Source organism: Equus asinus, chromosome 4 (assembly GCF_041296235.1).
Source record: "Equus asinus isolate D_3611 breed Donkey chromosome 4, EquAss-T2T_v2, whole genome shotgun sequence".
Lineage (NCBI taxonomy): Eukaryota > Metazoa > Chordata > Mammalia > Perissodactyla > Equidae > Equus > Equus asinus.
The window spans coordinates 79,699,597-79,717,195 of record NC_091793.1 but is presented as its reverse complement, the minus strand read 5'-3'; the positions used below and the strand labels follow the sequence as shown (position 1 = coordinate 79,717,195).

Here is a 17,599-nt window from a genome sequence, read left to right as displayed (position 1 = left end):
AGTGCAATGAGTGACTTTCTGTTTTTCAGTCTTGCTGTTAGTTTAAAATGAGTCAAAGCGGGTAGTTCCTTCTACCTCGGAGATCTATTGAACTATCTTACTCTAGTAGAGAGAATTGGGATTGTTTACTTGCCTATCTTCCAGTCGTTTAGAGAATGGAAAGGTCTCTGTAGTAGCAAACTTTAAGCTTACTTGCCATTTGACATCTGAAAGACAATTTCTTAGGCTAGATTTGTTTGGTTACAGGGTGTGTGTTGTATTGATGAATTTGATAAGATGGATGTGCGGGATCAAGTTGCTATTCATGAAGCTATGGAACAGCAGACCATCTCCATTACGAAAGCAGGAGTGAAGGTAGGTGTGTTCTTCTGTTCACTGTACTGTGCCTTAGCCTTGTAGATTAATGCAGCTCCAGAGACATTCACTGGCTGAAATGCATTACTTCAATATGAAACCTGTTCTTTGAAATAGAAAACACAGCCCTGAGGATTATTAATCCAAATTATAGGTGCTACTTAGGGTACTGTGAAAACGTATTGCTGTGACAGAGTAGAGGTAAAGTTTTTAGCACTTCTCTTCTCAAAATTTCCACAGAGCTTCTGTGTTCTTTAATAAAGCATGCTTCCAATTGTAACAAAAATAATCAAACTTGACAAATTATTTAATGAAAATAATAAGTACAACATTGTAACCAGCATTAGAGAGAAACAAAAATTTTTAAATAAAATTAATATATTCAAGTAATTAAGGAAAATTTAAGCAGTATACTAAAATATAAATTAAAAAGAGAAATCTTCCCCTGCAACTCCCGGCACCAATAGATGCTCAGAAGTACCTGCTGAGTTTATGCCCCTTTCAGGAATATCTTATACATAAATAAGCATAATATGTACAGTTTTATTTCTTGGTCATTTAACTTCATAGTCTTATTTTGGCGAGCTTTCTATATCAGTACATATTAGATCCACTGTGGTTTTTTATTACTCCATGGTTTTCAAGTGTAGGTACCCCAATTTGGCTTATTAGACTCTTACAGAGTGACATTTGGGTCCTTTCCCGCCTTTGTATTATGAACAATCTTCTAGTAAACATCCTTGAATACATATCTTCCTGTACCTAGCTGCAAGATAAATTCCTAATAAGAAATGGCTGGCTTAAAGGGTATGCACATCATACCACCACCATCCTGTGGGAGTGCCTGTTAGCATGCTATGTATTATCACACTTTAATTTTGATGGTTCAATAGATGAAAAATGATATCTTATTATTTTGGTTTGCATTTAGTTAATTATGAGTGAGATTGAGTATTTTGTCATGTGTTTATTAGATATTCCAGATGTCTTTTTAAACCTGTCATGATTCTTTCTTTTGTGGTCAGGCTACTCTGAATGCCAGGACGTCCATTTTGGCAGCAGCAAACCCAATCAGTGGACATTATGACAGATCAAAATCATTGAAACAGAATATAAATTTGTCAGCTCCCATCATGTCCCGATTTGATCTCTTCTTTATACTTGTGGATGAATGTAATGAGGTAACCACATGAGCTGTCGCTCTTAGCTTCTTTGTTATTTCCAATTTGAGTAATTGAGTGAGACAAGGCTGGAAGTTGTATTCCTGAACAGCTGGTGCATGTATTTGCATTGACCTTTCATTTCTCTCAGAGTGGCCCAAGATTGGGCAAAGGATTTTTATTAAGCAATTCAAAATAAAGTCACTTGAATTACTGGTGTGTGTGTGTGCACACGTGCGAGTGTGAGGAAGATTGGCCCTGAGTTAGCTGACATCTGTTGCCAGTCTTCCTCTTCTTGCTTGAGGAGGACTGTCACCGAGCTAACTCTGTGCCAGTCTTCTATTTTTTCCATGTGGGACACTGCCATAGCGAGGCTTGACAAGTGATGCTAGGTCCATCCATATCCGGGATCCAAACCTGCAAACCTAACCACCATGCCACCGGGTTGGCCCCTGTTTTTTAATTCACGAAAGAAAAAAGAAAACATATTACAATTAATTCCCAGCTATACTTTTTTAAGATTTTTATAAGAATTTTTTTCTTTCATTGGGTGTGGTGGTTTTTGGGGTTTTTTTGGTTTTTGTTCAAATCATGAGTCATTTGTCCTCCTGTATCTTCCCATCAAGTTGTTGAATATGTATCACATTTTTTTTCTTAATTATGTAACTTTTAAGATTGAATGTAAAATTGTGGATTTGCTTGAATTCTAACATGTTAGTATTAGAGATATTTATACTTAGACTTAAATATTTAACAACATTGCACAGCTAAGATGTGCGCAGAATTACAGAATGACATTCTGTAGAAGCTAGTATCATAGGCTCTACTTTTAATTGTTGAGCATGCATTAGGCACAATGCCTACCTCTTGCTTACAGTGAAACTTTAAATGTTAGCTAAATAAGAGTTGCCTTCCATTATGTGAATGTTTGGAAAGTTAGTCTTTTATGTTTTGGTTTGTTTTTTCTTCACAAATCCATGTAACTATTTGACCCAAACTCCCCCATCCCCCATAGTTGAAACTTGTCTGATTTTCATATCTTCCTGTTTGTACATGATTCATTAAATTAATTTTTAACCTTTTGTTGGAAATAATTTCAAACTTACAGAAAAGTTGCAAGAAGTAGAGTAGTGCATATAGCACCCATATACTCTTTATTCCGTTCACATATTAACATTTGGCCCTATTTGCTTTATCATTTGCTGTCTATATCTCTATGTTTTTTCTGTACCATTTGAGAGTAAATTGCATATTTTTAGTATGATTTTATTTTTTTCAATGTTAATAACAATTCTATGATGATTATCTCCATATATTCATAAGCTGCAATATAATGTAGTGGCTCAGAGCCTGGACTCTGAAGGTAGACTGTTCAAATCCTGGCTCCATCACTTACTAATTACTATGTTGGACAAGTTACTTAACCTCTCTGGGCCTCACTTTGCTCATCTGTAAAATGAGGATAATATTACCTACCTAATAAGGCTTTTGTGAGGGTTGCATGAGTTAATGCTTCTAGATACAAGGCAACAGTGCCTGGCATACACTGGTGGCCCTAGAAATCTTAATTCTGCTATTATGATTAAAGTCAGTTAATTCCTTCAGGAATATTCTTAGAGTAGAGCAAAGGTATGCATCTAAAATTTTGATTTTAAATGAAACTGGTACCAAACTTTCCTCAGAAACTTGATACCCATTAACACATCTTTCAGTGACATATTACAGCTTGTTTTTAGCTGTAAATAATTTCTTAATGCCTGGGATAGTCTGAAGTGGATATTGCTGTGACTGATCAAAGTGATTTTCTTATTTGAATTAGGTTACAGATTATGCTATTGCCAGACGTATAGTAGACCTGCATTCAAGAATTGAGGATTCGATTGATCGTGTCTACTCCCTTGATGATATCAGGAGGTATCTTCTTTTTGCAAGACAGTTTAAACCCAAGGTAACCTGGGCTTTTGTACTGTAATAGGGCATGGTGGGCATATGAAAGTGGCATTTTCACAAAAAGCTTATGTGGAAATTAACTGAACCTGTACTTGGTTGGGTTTTTTGTTTGTATGTGTTAAGAACAGCTTGTTTCTTCAGAGAGAGCTGAGAAAAGGGAATTTTAAAAAACTGAATAATTCTATTGCTTTTACTTGTTAGGTGCTAATAGAAAGATTTTTATGGGTAAAGAGTTTTGAATAACCAAATAACGTAGGACGTCCTTTTATTTCAACCATTATTCCTAAGAATCTTAAAACTGTGTATGTGCTTAAATCCATAGTCTACCGAATGCTCTCCAGTCTGTGTGAGGAAAAGCTTGGATCCCTCCGGGTCATTGTGAGGAATGTGAATTACTGTTTTACAGTAATTGATGTAGTTCATTGGGTTGAATCTGCACTGGACCCAGGATACTCCCTTGGGCATTTATTTTTGGAATAAACCTCCGTAATGCATCTGTTTTGTTTGGCATTTTTCTGAAATAGAATATGAAAAGAAAAGATTCTGGTTGAGTTTTTTGGACTATGGTCTAGCTTGACTTTTGGGAGTTACCTTAGATTTTAATTATCCCTCACCTTCACTTGATTATCCGTAATATTGGGATTGACCCTCACTGTCCCCAAAGAAGCTCAGTCATTAAAAACTAAGGGTGATGGGTCCCTTCTCTGTGAGAGGCATTTGTTCCCCGTATGTACTGGTCCCTCTGTGACTTTGGCATCCTTCCTTGATGTATTGAGTTCCTTGCTCTGAAAAACTGAGGGTTTTTTCCTATGCCTCACTTTGTTGTTATTATTCAACAAATAATAAAATTTACTGAAATAGGTGGTGTATATATATATTGACTTTTTCTCAGAGACAGCATGGGTTAATTAACTGAGCCTCAAGAATAGCCTGAGCATTAATTTGTGTAATGAGCTTTGGCATTTTTTAGAAATGGCCATTTGCTTAAATACTAACCCTGCTGTCTTCCTATTCATAAAATTGACACATGGAATTCACAGGCCCCTTTAGTGTTAATTTATTTTTGAAAGGCATTTCAGTCTTATTTCTTTGTCATTGACTTCAGAGTTTTGACTCTCTCAGTTCCCCAAAGTGTCTCCACCTGGAAGGCTCTTAAACTTAGGTTTAACGCAGCTCTCATTAAGTAGAAGTGCTCTCACTTGAGTGATGTTCTGAAACAGATTTCTAAAGAGTCAGAGGACTTCATCGTGGAACAGTATAAACGTCTCCGTCAGAGGGATGGTTCTGGAGTAACCAAGTCTTCATGGAGGATTACAGTGCGACAGCTCGAGAGCATGATCCGCCTCTCTGAAGCGATGGCTCGGATGCACTGCTGTGATGAGGTCTCAAAGTCACTTTAACATAAGGAGGAGGAGAAACTGACTTGGCTTATAAGCATGTATTTAATCTTTGGTATAGGACATACCGGCTTTCGCTGCAGATGTATTTTTGTATAACTATTGAGTGCTCAGAGGATGCGTGACTCTGGGATTTCTCCCTTTGAGAAGGTTGCTGTCGATCATTTATTGAGTGCAGTAGTTAGATTAATAGTAATGAGATAATGATGTCAAGGATTATGAGTACGTATAGAAGTGATTTACCATTCATGCCATTCATTCAAGAAAAATTAGTTTAAACTCTACAATGTGCTAGGCCTCTGGGCTGGGGATACAGATAGGATAAGGTAGCCCCCAGCCTCAAAGGGAACTCTCCCCTTAGGTTTGTATAGTGTTTGGTTATTAAACTGTCCATGTCATTGGGTATTTAGAGAGCAAATGCGGAGCAGGGTAGAAGGGCATTCAAGCCCTCATCTCTGCTTCAAGCAAAGCAGCCCTGCTTTTACTTAGCTTTATATATTAAACAGTGTAAGATTTTATTTGAAGAAAGAGTTGGCTATTTTTCTTTTGATAGTATGATTGAGGTATAATTTACATCAAAGAAAATGTGTAGCTTTGACTTTTTACATATACCCTTGTGACCACCGAGCTCAAGATAAAGAACGTTTCTATCATCCCAGAAAGTTCCTTTGTGCCCTTTTTCAATCTTAGCCCCCTTCCCAGAAGTAACCAGTGTTCTGATTTCAATCACCATTTCTATCCCTATAGATTCAGTTTTTGTCTTTTTTTCTTTTTATTTAATTTTTCAAGTTCTCTGATATGGTGCTTTGCTCTTTACAAAGTACTTTCACGCTGTCTTATTTGATATTTTTTGATTCACCTGACATTTAATGGACATCTTTGTGGGATAAGAGATGAATAAGAGAGCCCCTGCCTTCCATTGCTGATAATCTGGTGGGAGCAAGACATACATTTAATTAAGCATGTGAAATACCAGAGGGAGGATATTATTATGGAGTGTCACCAGCAAAGAGTGCAGAGATTAATTCTTTCCTAACGAAGGGGAAGGGTTTAGGGAGGTGCCAACATTTAAACTTGATCACTGCAGGGTATGTAGAATTTTGATAGGCTTTTTTAGAGTGAAGGTCGAAAGTTTTGCAAGAGTGAAGGGTATCTGGAGGAATATAGTGGGATCTGCAGAGAAGGAATAGGTCATGGTGGAGGGGAATTCGTAAAAATCAGGCTTCTTTAAAATTCTTTAAAAACCATGGTTCTATTCAAAATATATTACGATACACATCTAAAAAAATAAATAAATAAAACAAACCATGGTTCTTCATTTCTGCCATTTGTACCCTTTTTTTCATTGTGATGTTTCCTAAGTTGTGTTTTATAGAACTAACCTGTGTGAGAGGAATCTCTAATAGATTTTTCTTTCTTTTTGTCACTCTTTTTCACCATTCTGGTGAATTTATGGTGCTATCTCATATCTTATGTGTGTGTGTGAGAGCAGAGGGTGTGAGAAAACCAAAATACCACTATGACTCTGTATGGAGAAAATCTGTTTGGTGTGTCAAGAAGAGTGACTTACTGATTTTCCGCTTCTTGGTTGGTTTAGGTCCAGCCTAAACACGTGAAGGAAGCTTTCAGGTTACTGAACAAATCAATCATTCGTGTAGAAACACCTGATGTCAATCTGGACCAAGAAGAAGAGGCCCAGATGGAGGTAGATGAGGGCCCAGATGGCATCAATGGTGAGTCGTTTGTTCATGACTGTTCTGGAGTTAGGGACCAGAATGTCCTCTGAGACATCACAGTAAAAGTGCACTCTTTGGTGGTTATGAAGTCTGTCTAGCAAAGGGAAAAATGGATCTTGAATTTTATTAACTGTTTACAAGTTAAAATACAATTAAATAGCTGATATAAAATATATATGCTTAAAAGACTGAAAGAAAATATACCAAAATGATGATAGTGGACTTAATTCCTTTGGGCTTATTTGTATTGTTATTTTGCTTTTGAATTAAAAACTTTCTCAAGTACGTTAGAACAGACACATAGCAGAAATTTAAGTTTTGTCTATAATGTTGCAAATGCACTTTTAGATTATGAAATCTTTCTGTCTCCCATCATTCCCATTCCTTCCTAATTATTTTTTGCTTTCACTAGTAGCATTTACAAATTTGCTTCTAATTTATTTGTAAAACTACTAAACACGGAGTATGACTATATGCTTGTTTTGAAATTAGTATTAAAATATAACTAGTACATTTATAAACATTTGATAGGGGAGTGTTGGAGGCACAAAACTAATATTCAGAAGGTTAATATTTCATCTAGGTCGTGCTGACAGCCCTGCTCCTGTGAATGGAATCAACGGCCATGGTGAAGACATAAACCAAGATTCTATTCCGAAGGCCTCCTTAAGGCTGAGCTTCTCTGAATACTGCCGAATCTCTAACCTTATTGTGCTTCACCTCAGAAAGGTGGAAGAAGGTGAGTGTGCTAATGCTGCTCACATGCTCAGCCCTTTGCATAAAGTCTATTGGCACAAACCACTTCTGATTGCTACAGATTGTATTGTTGTGTCAGAAGAAATGATAAATTGTTAGACAAGGTCACTTTAGCAAAGGGTATCTACAGAGTATGCCAGCCTGGACGTTTCCCCACAAGTTCATCGTCAGGCAAAGGTTTATGGATAATTCTTGTTAATGTCCTTGGCCTATTTTAATTTGGGATTATTTGGGATAATACTGCAGAATTTGGGATCTGATAATGTATAAAGAAACACTGAAAAAATGGCTTTTTGTTTTGTTTTGGTGAGGAAGATCAGCCCTGAGCTAACATCTATGCCGATCTTCCCCTATTTTGTATGTGGGACACTGCCACAGCATGGCTTGATGAGTGGTGTGTAGGTCTGTGCCCAGGATCCAACCTGTGAACTCCAGGCCACCTAAGCGGAGCACACGAACGTAACCGCTATGCCACTGGGCTGGCCCCTAACAAGCGTTTTTACAGATGCAAAATCACTGCTCCTTACACTGGCTTTGTTTAAAATGGATAGACTCCTAGAGTATTTATATTTCATAGGCAAGTAGTTGAACTCAAAAGCCTATATTAGCCAAGTATATTCCAATCTAGAAATTGAAATAAAGATCCTCATTTCTCCATAGGAAAGTGTAATATCTAGGCATTAGTGTGCTTCCTGCCCTTAACTGCTTTACCATGCTATTCCAAGTTTTATCAACCTGTAGTTAGCCAGAAAGCAGAAGGAAAATGATTAATTCAAGGAGTCGAACTTGAATTTCAGTTTGGTGGTTAACCATCGGGTAGTTCTTATTTAAAAGTTCCAATATGCTGGCTTCCGGACATTCTGTTTCATCACAGTGTCTAATCTGCAATGGAAGAAGAGAACACCAGAGGTTGTCTTAGCTTCATAAAGATTTGAGCTCTTTACTTTCTGCCCTCACTCCCTTGGGAACTGTGGGTCAGTGGGAAGGAGGAGAGAAGGCAGTAAAGGGGCCACTAGGACAGACGAGTTTTAGCCCCACTCCCTTCTAAAAAGATTCGGGAGCTCACATGTTCTTGTGTTCACGTTACGTCATTAGTCTCTTTCTCTCTGGTGCAACTAAGTTTTAAACATGGCAAACAGCTGATGGAGCAAGGATATGATTAGCACCCAGACACTGTCTGCATTCCACAGATAAATTCTGCTAGGTCTTCTTCCTTGCCTTAAAAAAAGAAAAACACTGTTCACCCAGTCAAGTAAGTTATTAATTCTCAGCTGTTCTTTAGTCCAGCACAGGGAGCACAACTTTAAACCAAGGACGTCACTTCCCCAGGAACATTTGAACAAACCACTGAAGTGTAGCCCATAAAAAAAATTTTTCAAAGGCATTATCATTGTAAAACTAAAGTTTTCCTATTTTGAATTCTCATTTTATTAGCAATTCCTAGAATCAAGACTAAGTAGAGTTTTCTTTTATTATACTTTATTTCTGTGATAGTTATATTATCTAGGTTCCACCATTTCTTGTGAATTTAGAGTTCTGCTTTAGACTCTAGGCAGACAGGAGTAAATTAGTAACTTTTTGTTTTGAGTGACCACTCATGGATTTCAATTCTTGATTGACCTCAATTTCATAGTCTTCCCTTTTCCAAAGAGGAAAAGTTATATTTAAACAGTTTTTCGTGCTGTTGCTTAATTCCTAATTTATGCTTTCAGTTGCTGTTGACAAACATTCTCATAGGTGATGAAGGATAAGAAGATGAAGGAAACACCTTCTTCCTTTGAAATCTTAATAGCTTTAAGAAACTTGTTTCTTATAGTGTCTATTTTATTAGATTTTTCTCTTCGGGATAAAATAAGGCATACTTTAATACAAGTAATATGACAGGTTATTTCAGGCTTGTGCTGGAACATTGCAAATCTTATTTCAGGAGATGTGGTTTCTGACAGGTTGATGGTTATCTAATCTGTACCTTATCTTGTGTATGCAAACTCCAAGAATTGGCAATACAGTTTGCTAGGAGGATAATTTAATCCTTTTAAAATGTATTTTTTGTTGCAGAAGAGGATGAGTCGGCATTAAAGAGGAGTGAGCTTGTTAACTGGTACTTGAAGGAAATTGAATCAGAAATAGATTCTGAAGAGGAACTTATAAATAAAAAGAGAATCATAGAGAAAGTCATTCATCGACTCACCCACTACGTACGTACAGAGCTGCACTTGCTCGAGTATTAATGAGGGAGGGAGTTCACGCCTGCTATCTGTAGGTTCATTAGGTGTTCATTTATTTTGAATCAGTAGCGTCTAGTCAGAATTAGGAGCTATAAAACAAGAGAGAATTAACAGCAATTAATTGATTTATTTCCTCTGCTAAAATAAAGAGAACTTAAGTTAAATCTGGGAAGGTGGTTTTAGGGTCTTACTACTGGAGTGTTTTTAACCTTTTGTTTTCCACTCCCATTACCATAAATCTTTAAGCATCCTGACCACTCACGTATTTTCTACGTTTCATCTTCCTCATACCCTTACCTCCCACGTTACCCAGCTTACAGTCTATGGTCCATCTCATAATAACCCTTTGACCCTCAACTTGATTCTCTCTCTGTTTTACTTCTTGGCAATACCCCAGCCTTGGTTAGTCTAATTCTTTTTCTATACCTATATCCAAGCAGTTTAAGTATCTGGAGAAAAGCGTACAACCACGTGTCCATTCTTATCGTAAATTCATGACCACAGTTCTCAAGTGGACAGTTCTTTACTTCTGTCTTAGTGACCTCACAGTTGCACTCCCCAATGCTGTTACTTTCCCCTAGTTAGTTCATTGTCCCACTCCCTTAAAGGACCACTACATGCATACTTTCTCTCTGCTCAAATCAATTGGTCGTTCTCCATATTCAGCCTGTCAGCAGCGTTTGTCACAGTTGATCACTCCTAGAAATACTTTGTTCACTTGGCTTCTGAGTCACCGTATTCTCCTGGGTTTACTCATGTCTCCTTGGTTTTTCCTCTTGATCTCTTCCTGAGTCTTTCTCTTGTCACTTTTTGGAGTACTGTGCTCAGTCCTCAGACTTCTTTTCTATTACATTTATTACCTAAGTGATCTCATTTCATTCTATGAATTTAAACCCACCTGCTGATGACTCCCAGATTTATCTCTCCAGCTCTCACCTCTCCTCTAAATTCCAGGTGTATGTAGCCAGCTGCCTACCTGCAAATTAATAGGCATCTCACACTTAACGTGTTCAAGACAGTTCTCTCCCCCCTCCAGTGTTCCCATTTACTCAGCGGCTGTAGGCCACACGCCTTAGAAGTTTCCTTGATTCCATTTTCCCCTCACAACTTTTCCTTCTAGCAGCAAACCCTGTGAGCCCTGCCTTCACTGTGTGTATTCTCACCACCTTCACATCCACGCATGCTTGGACTTCCATAGGAGCCTCCAACTGCCCGCCCTTGTATTGGCTCTCTGCCCAGCAGCCAGACAGATATTTTAACAAATCAAATTGTTTTAGTGCCCTTCCTTCCAGTTCTTCCCTCACGTTTAGGATAAAACCAGTCTCCATACTGTGGCCTGCAGAACCCTCCACAGTCAGCCCCGGGTCACCTTGCTCACCTCATTTCCTAGCACTCTTCCCCTTGGCCATCTTTGTTGAAGAATTGAATTTTTCTGTTCAAATGGCAGAGATTCAACCGTCCTACAGTTCTCTTCACAGTACTCAATATATAAATTTTATAGGTGTCACATATCAGGGTTTGTCACCTGTGGGAATCAATGAGTGTATGATTAGTTGTGTGTTGGGGGATGGTGACAACAGCTACTCAGGTCAGAATTTAATAAGTGATATGTATGAAAATAAAGCTGAACTGGGATGGTGCGTGCCCAGAGTTGTCTTCCTAGTGGTGGGCACTGTGTTGAACCAGGCCAGCTCTTCCCTCCATAGTGCCTCCCAGGATCAGTGTAAGATAAAATGACTAACACACAAAATTCACATTGGGACACATTCTAAAATCAACTGATCTAAACTTTTTCAGTTTGACTCACCACCTGAGCTAACTCGCTACTAAAGACTAGCGAACTTGTACTGTGCTGATCAAATGTGCTGCCTTTGAGGGTGTGTTAGTACATAGAGTGAGTGCTTGAAAGTGTCCAGTGCCTCTTAGTGGCATTAGTGCTCATACTGTGGGACTTCCCTACCTTCTTAGGATCAAATCACTATTCTCTGAGTTTCTCAGTATGGGTTTGGCTAGGAGTCCTTCTCATTTGTGAACATTTGAGACTGACTGATAAGAACATTGTGGCTTGAACTCTGTTATCAAGATTTCTAAGACACATGGCATGTTCTACTTTTTTATTAGCTAATAGCTCAGAGTGAAAATCTTCCCATGTTAATTATCTTTAGATTCTACATCTAACTGAGTTATGAATGAATGGTACATGAAAGAGTTCAGTGGCCAGTAATTTAAACTTAACATATTATTAAGTGAAAGTGAACACTTTTATCAGTGATAAACATATTTAACAGAGGATTTTACACAATTTCATAATCTTAAAATTCATGCATTATGTTCATTCTTTTTTGAAATTATAGTTACAAGTACTAGGTGTAATATGCCAAGAAACCTTATTAAAGTCACAATGTCTGTTGAGTTTACTTATATATTTCTTAATTTTTCAAAAGAGGTTTATGGTATGAAGAGGTGTATATTCTAAGGAGAAGGATTTAGCAGAACCTTGTTAATGATTTTAAGGTATCGTCCTTTTTCTAGGAGTTTCTAGTGGGGAAATGAAAGAAAATGTTAGTAGCATACATTTAGAAAAAAACTCAAGTCCTGTGTATCTGGGCACTTCTGTAATACTGCTGGAGACCTGAGGACAAATCTTTCTTTCATAGGATCATGTTCTAATTGAGCTCACACAAGCTGGATTGAAAGGCTCGACAGAAGGAAGTGAGAGCTATGAAGAAGATCCCTACCTGGTGGTTAACCCTAACTACCTGCTTGAAGATTGAGGTATTGAAAGTAGCTAACCCGAGAAACTGCAGCCTGCTGCCTCCTGGCCTGAGTCTGCATGGAGCTCTCCTAGAGAGAGGAATGCTTCTGGGAGTGATGCTTCAGGAATAAGAACAGAATTTGGATGGTTGTGTCATGTTTCTGTCATACGCTTTTATACCAACACAGGCTTTAGCCCTTTGTTTACTGTGCTGCTTTTCATGTGTAGGAGAGGGTCTGTTACTTATGATGTGTGTATCTTCCTGGGAAAATAACTTCAATTACCAACTGCTGCTTTTTAATCAAAATAAAATAACTGGTTCTGCAGTTGTCTATTGGATTTATTTATACTCTACCTTAATTATTGCTTTCATCTTCTTGTGAATATGAGTCTTTCCCTTTTTACTTAATCTGGGACAAGGGGGTGGAAGTATGCCATTGTGATGAGCCTTTAGGATAGGTTCCTGTGAGGAGGAGTCCTTATTAGAATTGGTATGAAGGGTAAGGGGCCTTGGAGATGACTTTCCAAGGTTAATTCCAGTTCTGTTTTATTTTCTTTAGGATAGTTTAAAAATAAGTTTATTGAAAATTTTTTAAATAATTTCCTTAACTCATGTGTCCTAAGAGTAATTTCTCAGAATTATTTTCTAACTGCTTTTTTAAGAGAAAATATGTCATTGTCTATATTACAAACCATCCCCAAATATTATGGCTTTCTTCCAGGAAAAAACTGTTACTGTTTATGATAGTAACAGCCACTGAGACTTAGCTATAATCAGCATGTTCATGACACAGCAGTTCCTATTGTTGCAGGTTTTAACAACAGATGGCATCCTGGGGCTGCAGAGCCAGTTACGGAATGTTGTTTGTGGCATGTGAGTTCACTAATAGTAACTTCACTCCACTGGCTTAAAAACAGTAAGAGTGAGGGGGACTGGAAATGGATAAAGTTGCACACTTGGCAGATGCAGGGTATAAGCTCCTGTCAAAAGTATGTTCCTAATTAATGAGACTAGGAGAGGCTGTCGGGTCGAGGAAACCACGGGTGTAGGATCTCAGGTTTCCTGTTGAGGCAGTTAGAAGATGCTAGTAAAAGGCATAGACAAATAAGCAGGACATTCAGGAACAGGTGACAGAACATTCTAGTGAAAACCCAGGAGACAGCAAGAAAGAGCCCCTCCCTGCACTTACTCCCAGCTTGTTAAATGGGGCGAAAATGTCCTGTAAAGAGAGAAATAGCATGACAGGAATTTGAACTTTAATTTGATCCAATATTTACGAAGGAGAATGTGAAGCCCAGGAAATAGGAGTCCCTTTCTGGTGAATCTGTCCTCCCCTCCCCAATTCTGTCGTTGGTGAGAGTGGGGGCTCCAGAGCGGGGGGGGGGGGGGGGGGGGGGGGGGTCATTAATATAAATGAAGTCAGATTTTGTACATGTGAATAAGTGGGCTTACATTTCCACACACCCCCTTCCTCCACATATTACTTCTCAGAGAGGTGAAGTGGCTAATGGATGATGGAGCATGTCCCAGATCATTATAGAGAAAATTAGACAAATGTTCAGTAAGTGGATAGACATAACATGTTCCTGAATGGGAAGTCTTGAATATTGTAAGTTGTCAACAGATCTATGAATTTAATGTATTTTCAACCAAATCCCAACAGATGTCCATCAGTAAGGAAATGACTAAATAAATTGTGATATAGCTATGCTGTGGGATATACAAACAAAAATGAGATAAACATAGACCTTTGAAATGGAAATATCTCTAGGACACATGGAAAAGAAAATGTGCAAATATAGTCATAGGAGCACCTAAATATATAAAGCAAATATTAACAGACCTAAAGAGAGAATAGACAGCAACACAATAATGGTAGGGGATTTTAATACCCCACTTTTCATCACTGGATAGTGCATCCAGACAGAATATCAGTAAGGAAACATTCACCTTAAACAACATGTTAGATCAGATGGACTTAACATACACACTACGTTCCATCCAAAAGCAACAGAACACACCTCCTCAAGTGCACATGGGACACTCTCCAGGACAGATTATATGTTAGGTCACAAAACAGGTCTTAATAAATTCAAGAAGATTGAAATCATATCAAGCATCTTTTCCAACCATAATGATATGAAACTATAAATCAATTACAAGAAGAAAACTGGAAATTAAACAAATATGTGGAGATTAAACAACATGCTACTGAACAACCAATGGGTCAAAAGGAAAAAAAAATACCTTGATGCCAATGAAAATGGAAATACAACATACCAAAACTTGTGGGATGCAGCAAAAGCACTTAGAAGAAAGTTCATAGAGAAATACCTACATCAACAAACAAGAAAGATCTCAAACAACCTAACTTTTCACCTCAAGGAACTAGAAAAAGAAGAATAAATGGAACCCAAAGCTAGTAGAAGAAATAACAAAGATCAGAGTGGAAATAAATGAAATAGAGACTAAAAAACTTAGTTCAATGAAAGTAAGAGCTGATTTTTTGAAAAGATAAAGATGACAAAGCTCTAGCTAGACTCACTAAGAAAAAGAGAGGACTCAAATCGGAAAGGAAAGAGATAGTAAAAGTGATATGGATATACAAAGAATCATAAGCTACTGCTATGAACAATTATATGTCAACAAATTGGACAACCTAGAAAAAATGGATAAATTCTTAGAAACATATAACCTACCAAGACTGAATCATGAAGAAATAGAAAATGTGAACAGATCAATTACTAGTAAGGAGATTGACTCAATAATCAACGTTCCAACAAAAGTCCAGGACCAGATGGCTTCACTGGTAAATTCTACCAAACATTTAAAGAAGAGTTAATACCATTCTTTCTCAAACTCTTCCAAAAATAGAAGGAACACTTCCAAACTCATTTTACAAGGCCAGCATTACCCTAATACGTAAACCAGACAGGGGTGCCAAAAGAAAAGAAAATTACAGGCCAATATCACTGATGAACATAGATGCAAAAATCCTCAACAAAATATTAGCAAACCAAATTCAGCAACACATTAAGAGGAGCAAACACCATGATCAAGTGGGATTTATTCCAGGGGTGCAAGGCTGGTTCAACATCCATAAATGAATGTGATACCCCACATTAACAAAATGAGAAATAAAAATTATATGATCTTCTCAAGAGAAGGAGAAAAAAGCATTTCACAAAATGAACATCCATTTATGATAAAAACTCTCAACGAAGTAGGTATAGAAGGAACATACCTCAACATAATAATGTATGACAAGCCTACAGCCAACATCACTCAATAATGAAAGGTGAAAGCTTTTCCTCTAAGATCAGGAACAAGACAAGGATGCCAACTCTCACCACTTTTATTTAATATAGTATTGGAAGTCCTAGCCAGAGCAATTAGCCAGAAAAAGAAATAAAAGGCGTCCAAGTTGGAAAGGAAGAAAAACACTATTTGCAGATGACATGATATTATATATGCAAAACTCTAAAGACTCCACCAAAAAGCTGTTAGAACTAACTAACAGATTCGGTGACGTTGCAGGATACAAAATCAATATGCAAAAATCTGTTGTGTTTATATACACTAATAACAAACTATCAGATAGAGGAATTAAGAAAACAATCTCATTTACAATTACATCAAAAAGAAGTTGTAGGAATAAATTTAACCTAGGAGGTGAAAGACCTATAAACTGAAAACTATAAGACACTAATGAAATAAATTAAGGAAGACATAAATAAATGGAAAGATATTCCATGCTCATGAATTGGAAGAATTAATATGTTGAAATGTCCATAATACCCAAAGCAATCTACAAATTCAATGCAATCCCTATCAGAATTTCAATGGCATTTTTCACAGAAAGAGAACAATCCTAAAATTTGTGTGGAACAACAAAGACACTGAATAGCCAAAGCAGTCTTGAGAAAAAAGAACAAAGCTGGAGGAATCACACTCGCTGATTTCAAACTATATTGCAAAGCTGTAGTATTCAAAACAGTACAGTATTGGCATAAAAACAGACACACAGATCAATGGAACAGAATAGAGAGCCCAGAAATAAGCCCAGGCATATATGGGCATAAATTTACAACAAAGAAGCCAAAAATATACAGTAGGGAAAGGACAATTGCTCCAATAAATGGTGCTGGGAAAACTGGACAGCCACATGCAAAAGAATGAAACTAAACCACTATCTTAAACCATACCCAAAAATTAACTCAAGATGGTTAAAGACTTGAACACAAGACCTGAAACCATAAACCTAGAAGAAAACATGAGCAGTAAGCTCCTTGACATCAGTCTTGGTGATGATTTTTTGGATTTGACACCAAACACAAAGGCAAAAAAAGTAAAGGGGCTGGACCGGTGGTGCAGCGGTTAAGTGCAAATGTTCCGCTTCGGCGGCCCGGGGTTCGCCAGTTTGGATCCCTGGTGCATACACGGCACCACTTGGCACGCCATGCTGTGGTAGGCGTCCCACATATAAAGTAGGGGAAGATGGGCACCGATGTTAGCTCAGGGCCAGTCTTCCTCAGCAAAAAGAGGAGGATTGGCAGCAGATGTTAGCTGACGGCTGATCTTCCTCAAAAGAAAAAAAGAAAAAATAGGGGCTGCCCCTGGCCAAGTGGTTAAGTTCCCGTACTCTGTTTTGGCCACCCAGGGTTTCCCCTGTTCGAATCCTGGCTACAGACATGGCACTGCTGGTCAAGCCATACTGAGGCGGCAACCCACATGCCACAACTAGAAGGACCCAGAACTAAAAATATGCAACTATGTATGGGGGAGCTTTGGGAGAAAAAGGAAAAATAAAATCTTAAAAAAAAAAAAAAAGCAAAAATAAATGAGACTACGTCAAACTAAAAAGCTTTTGCACAGAAAGGAAAATAAGAAAATGAAAAGGCAAACTACTGAAGGGAGAATATATTTGCAAACCGTTTATTTGATAAGGGGTTAATATCCAAAGTATATAAAGAACTCATACACCTCAATTAAAAAATCCGATTAAAAAACTGGCAGAGGATCTGAGTAGACATTTTTCCAAAGGAGACGTAGAGAAACCCAACAGGTACTTAAAAAGGTGCTCAACATCACTAATCTTAGGGGAAAGGCAAATCAAACTACACTAAGATATCACCTTACACCTGTTAGAAAGGCTATCATTAAAATGACAAGAAATAAGTGTTGGCAATAATATGGAGCAAAAGGAACCCTTGTGCACCATCGGTGAAAATGTAAATTGGTGCAGCCACTATGGAAAACAGT

The 17,599-nt window shown here is 37.7% G+C and overlaps 1 protein-coding gene across 1 annotated transcript in view; it reads left to right on the top strand.

The window, feature by feature from the left end:
• The window catches only part of MCM6 (minichromosome maintenance complex component 6), a 31,157-nt gene extending 18,495 nt beyond the window's left edge, over positions 1-12,662 (top strand). Inside the window, exons 10-17 of the mRNA XM_014849526.3 lie at positions 247-354; positions 1,380-1,535; positions 3,334-3,462; positions 4,685-4,846; positions 6,459-6,594; positions 7,181-7,336; positions 9,412-9,551; positions 12,239-12,662. Of these exons, the coding sequence (XP_014705012.1) occupies positions 247-354; positions 1,380-1,535; positions 3,334-3,462; positions 4,685-4,846; positions 6,459-6,594; positions 7,181-7,336; positions 9,412-9,551; positions 12,239-12,355 (1,104 nt within the window). The 3' untranslated portion in view covers positions 12,356-12,662. The remainder of the gene's footprint in view (positions 1-246; positions 355-1,379; positions 1,536-3,333; positions 3,463-4,684; positions 4,847-6,458; positions 6,595-7,180; positions 7,337-9,411; positions 9,552-12,238) is intronic.
• Positions 12,663-17,599: the final 4,937 nt, after the last annotated feature.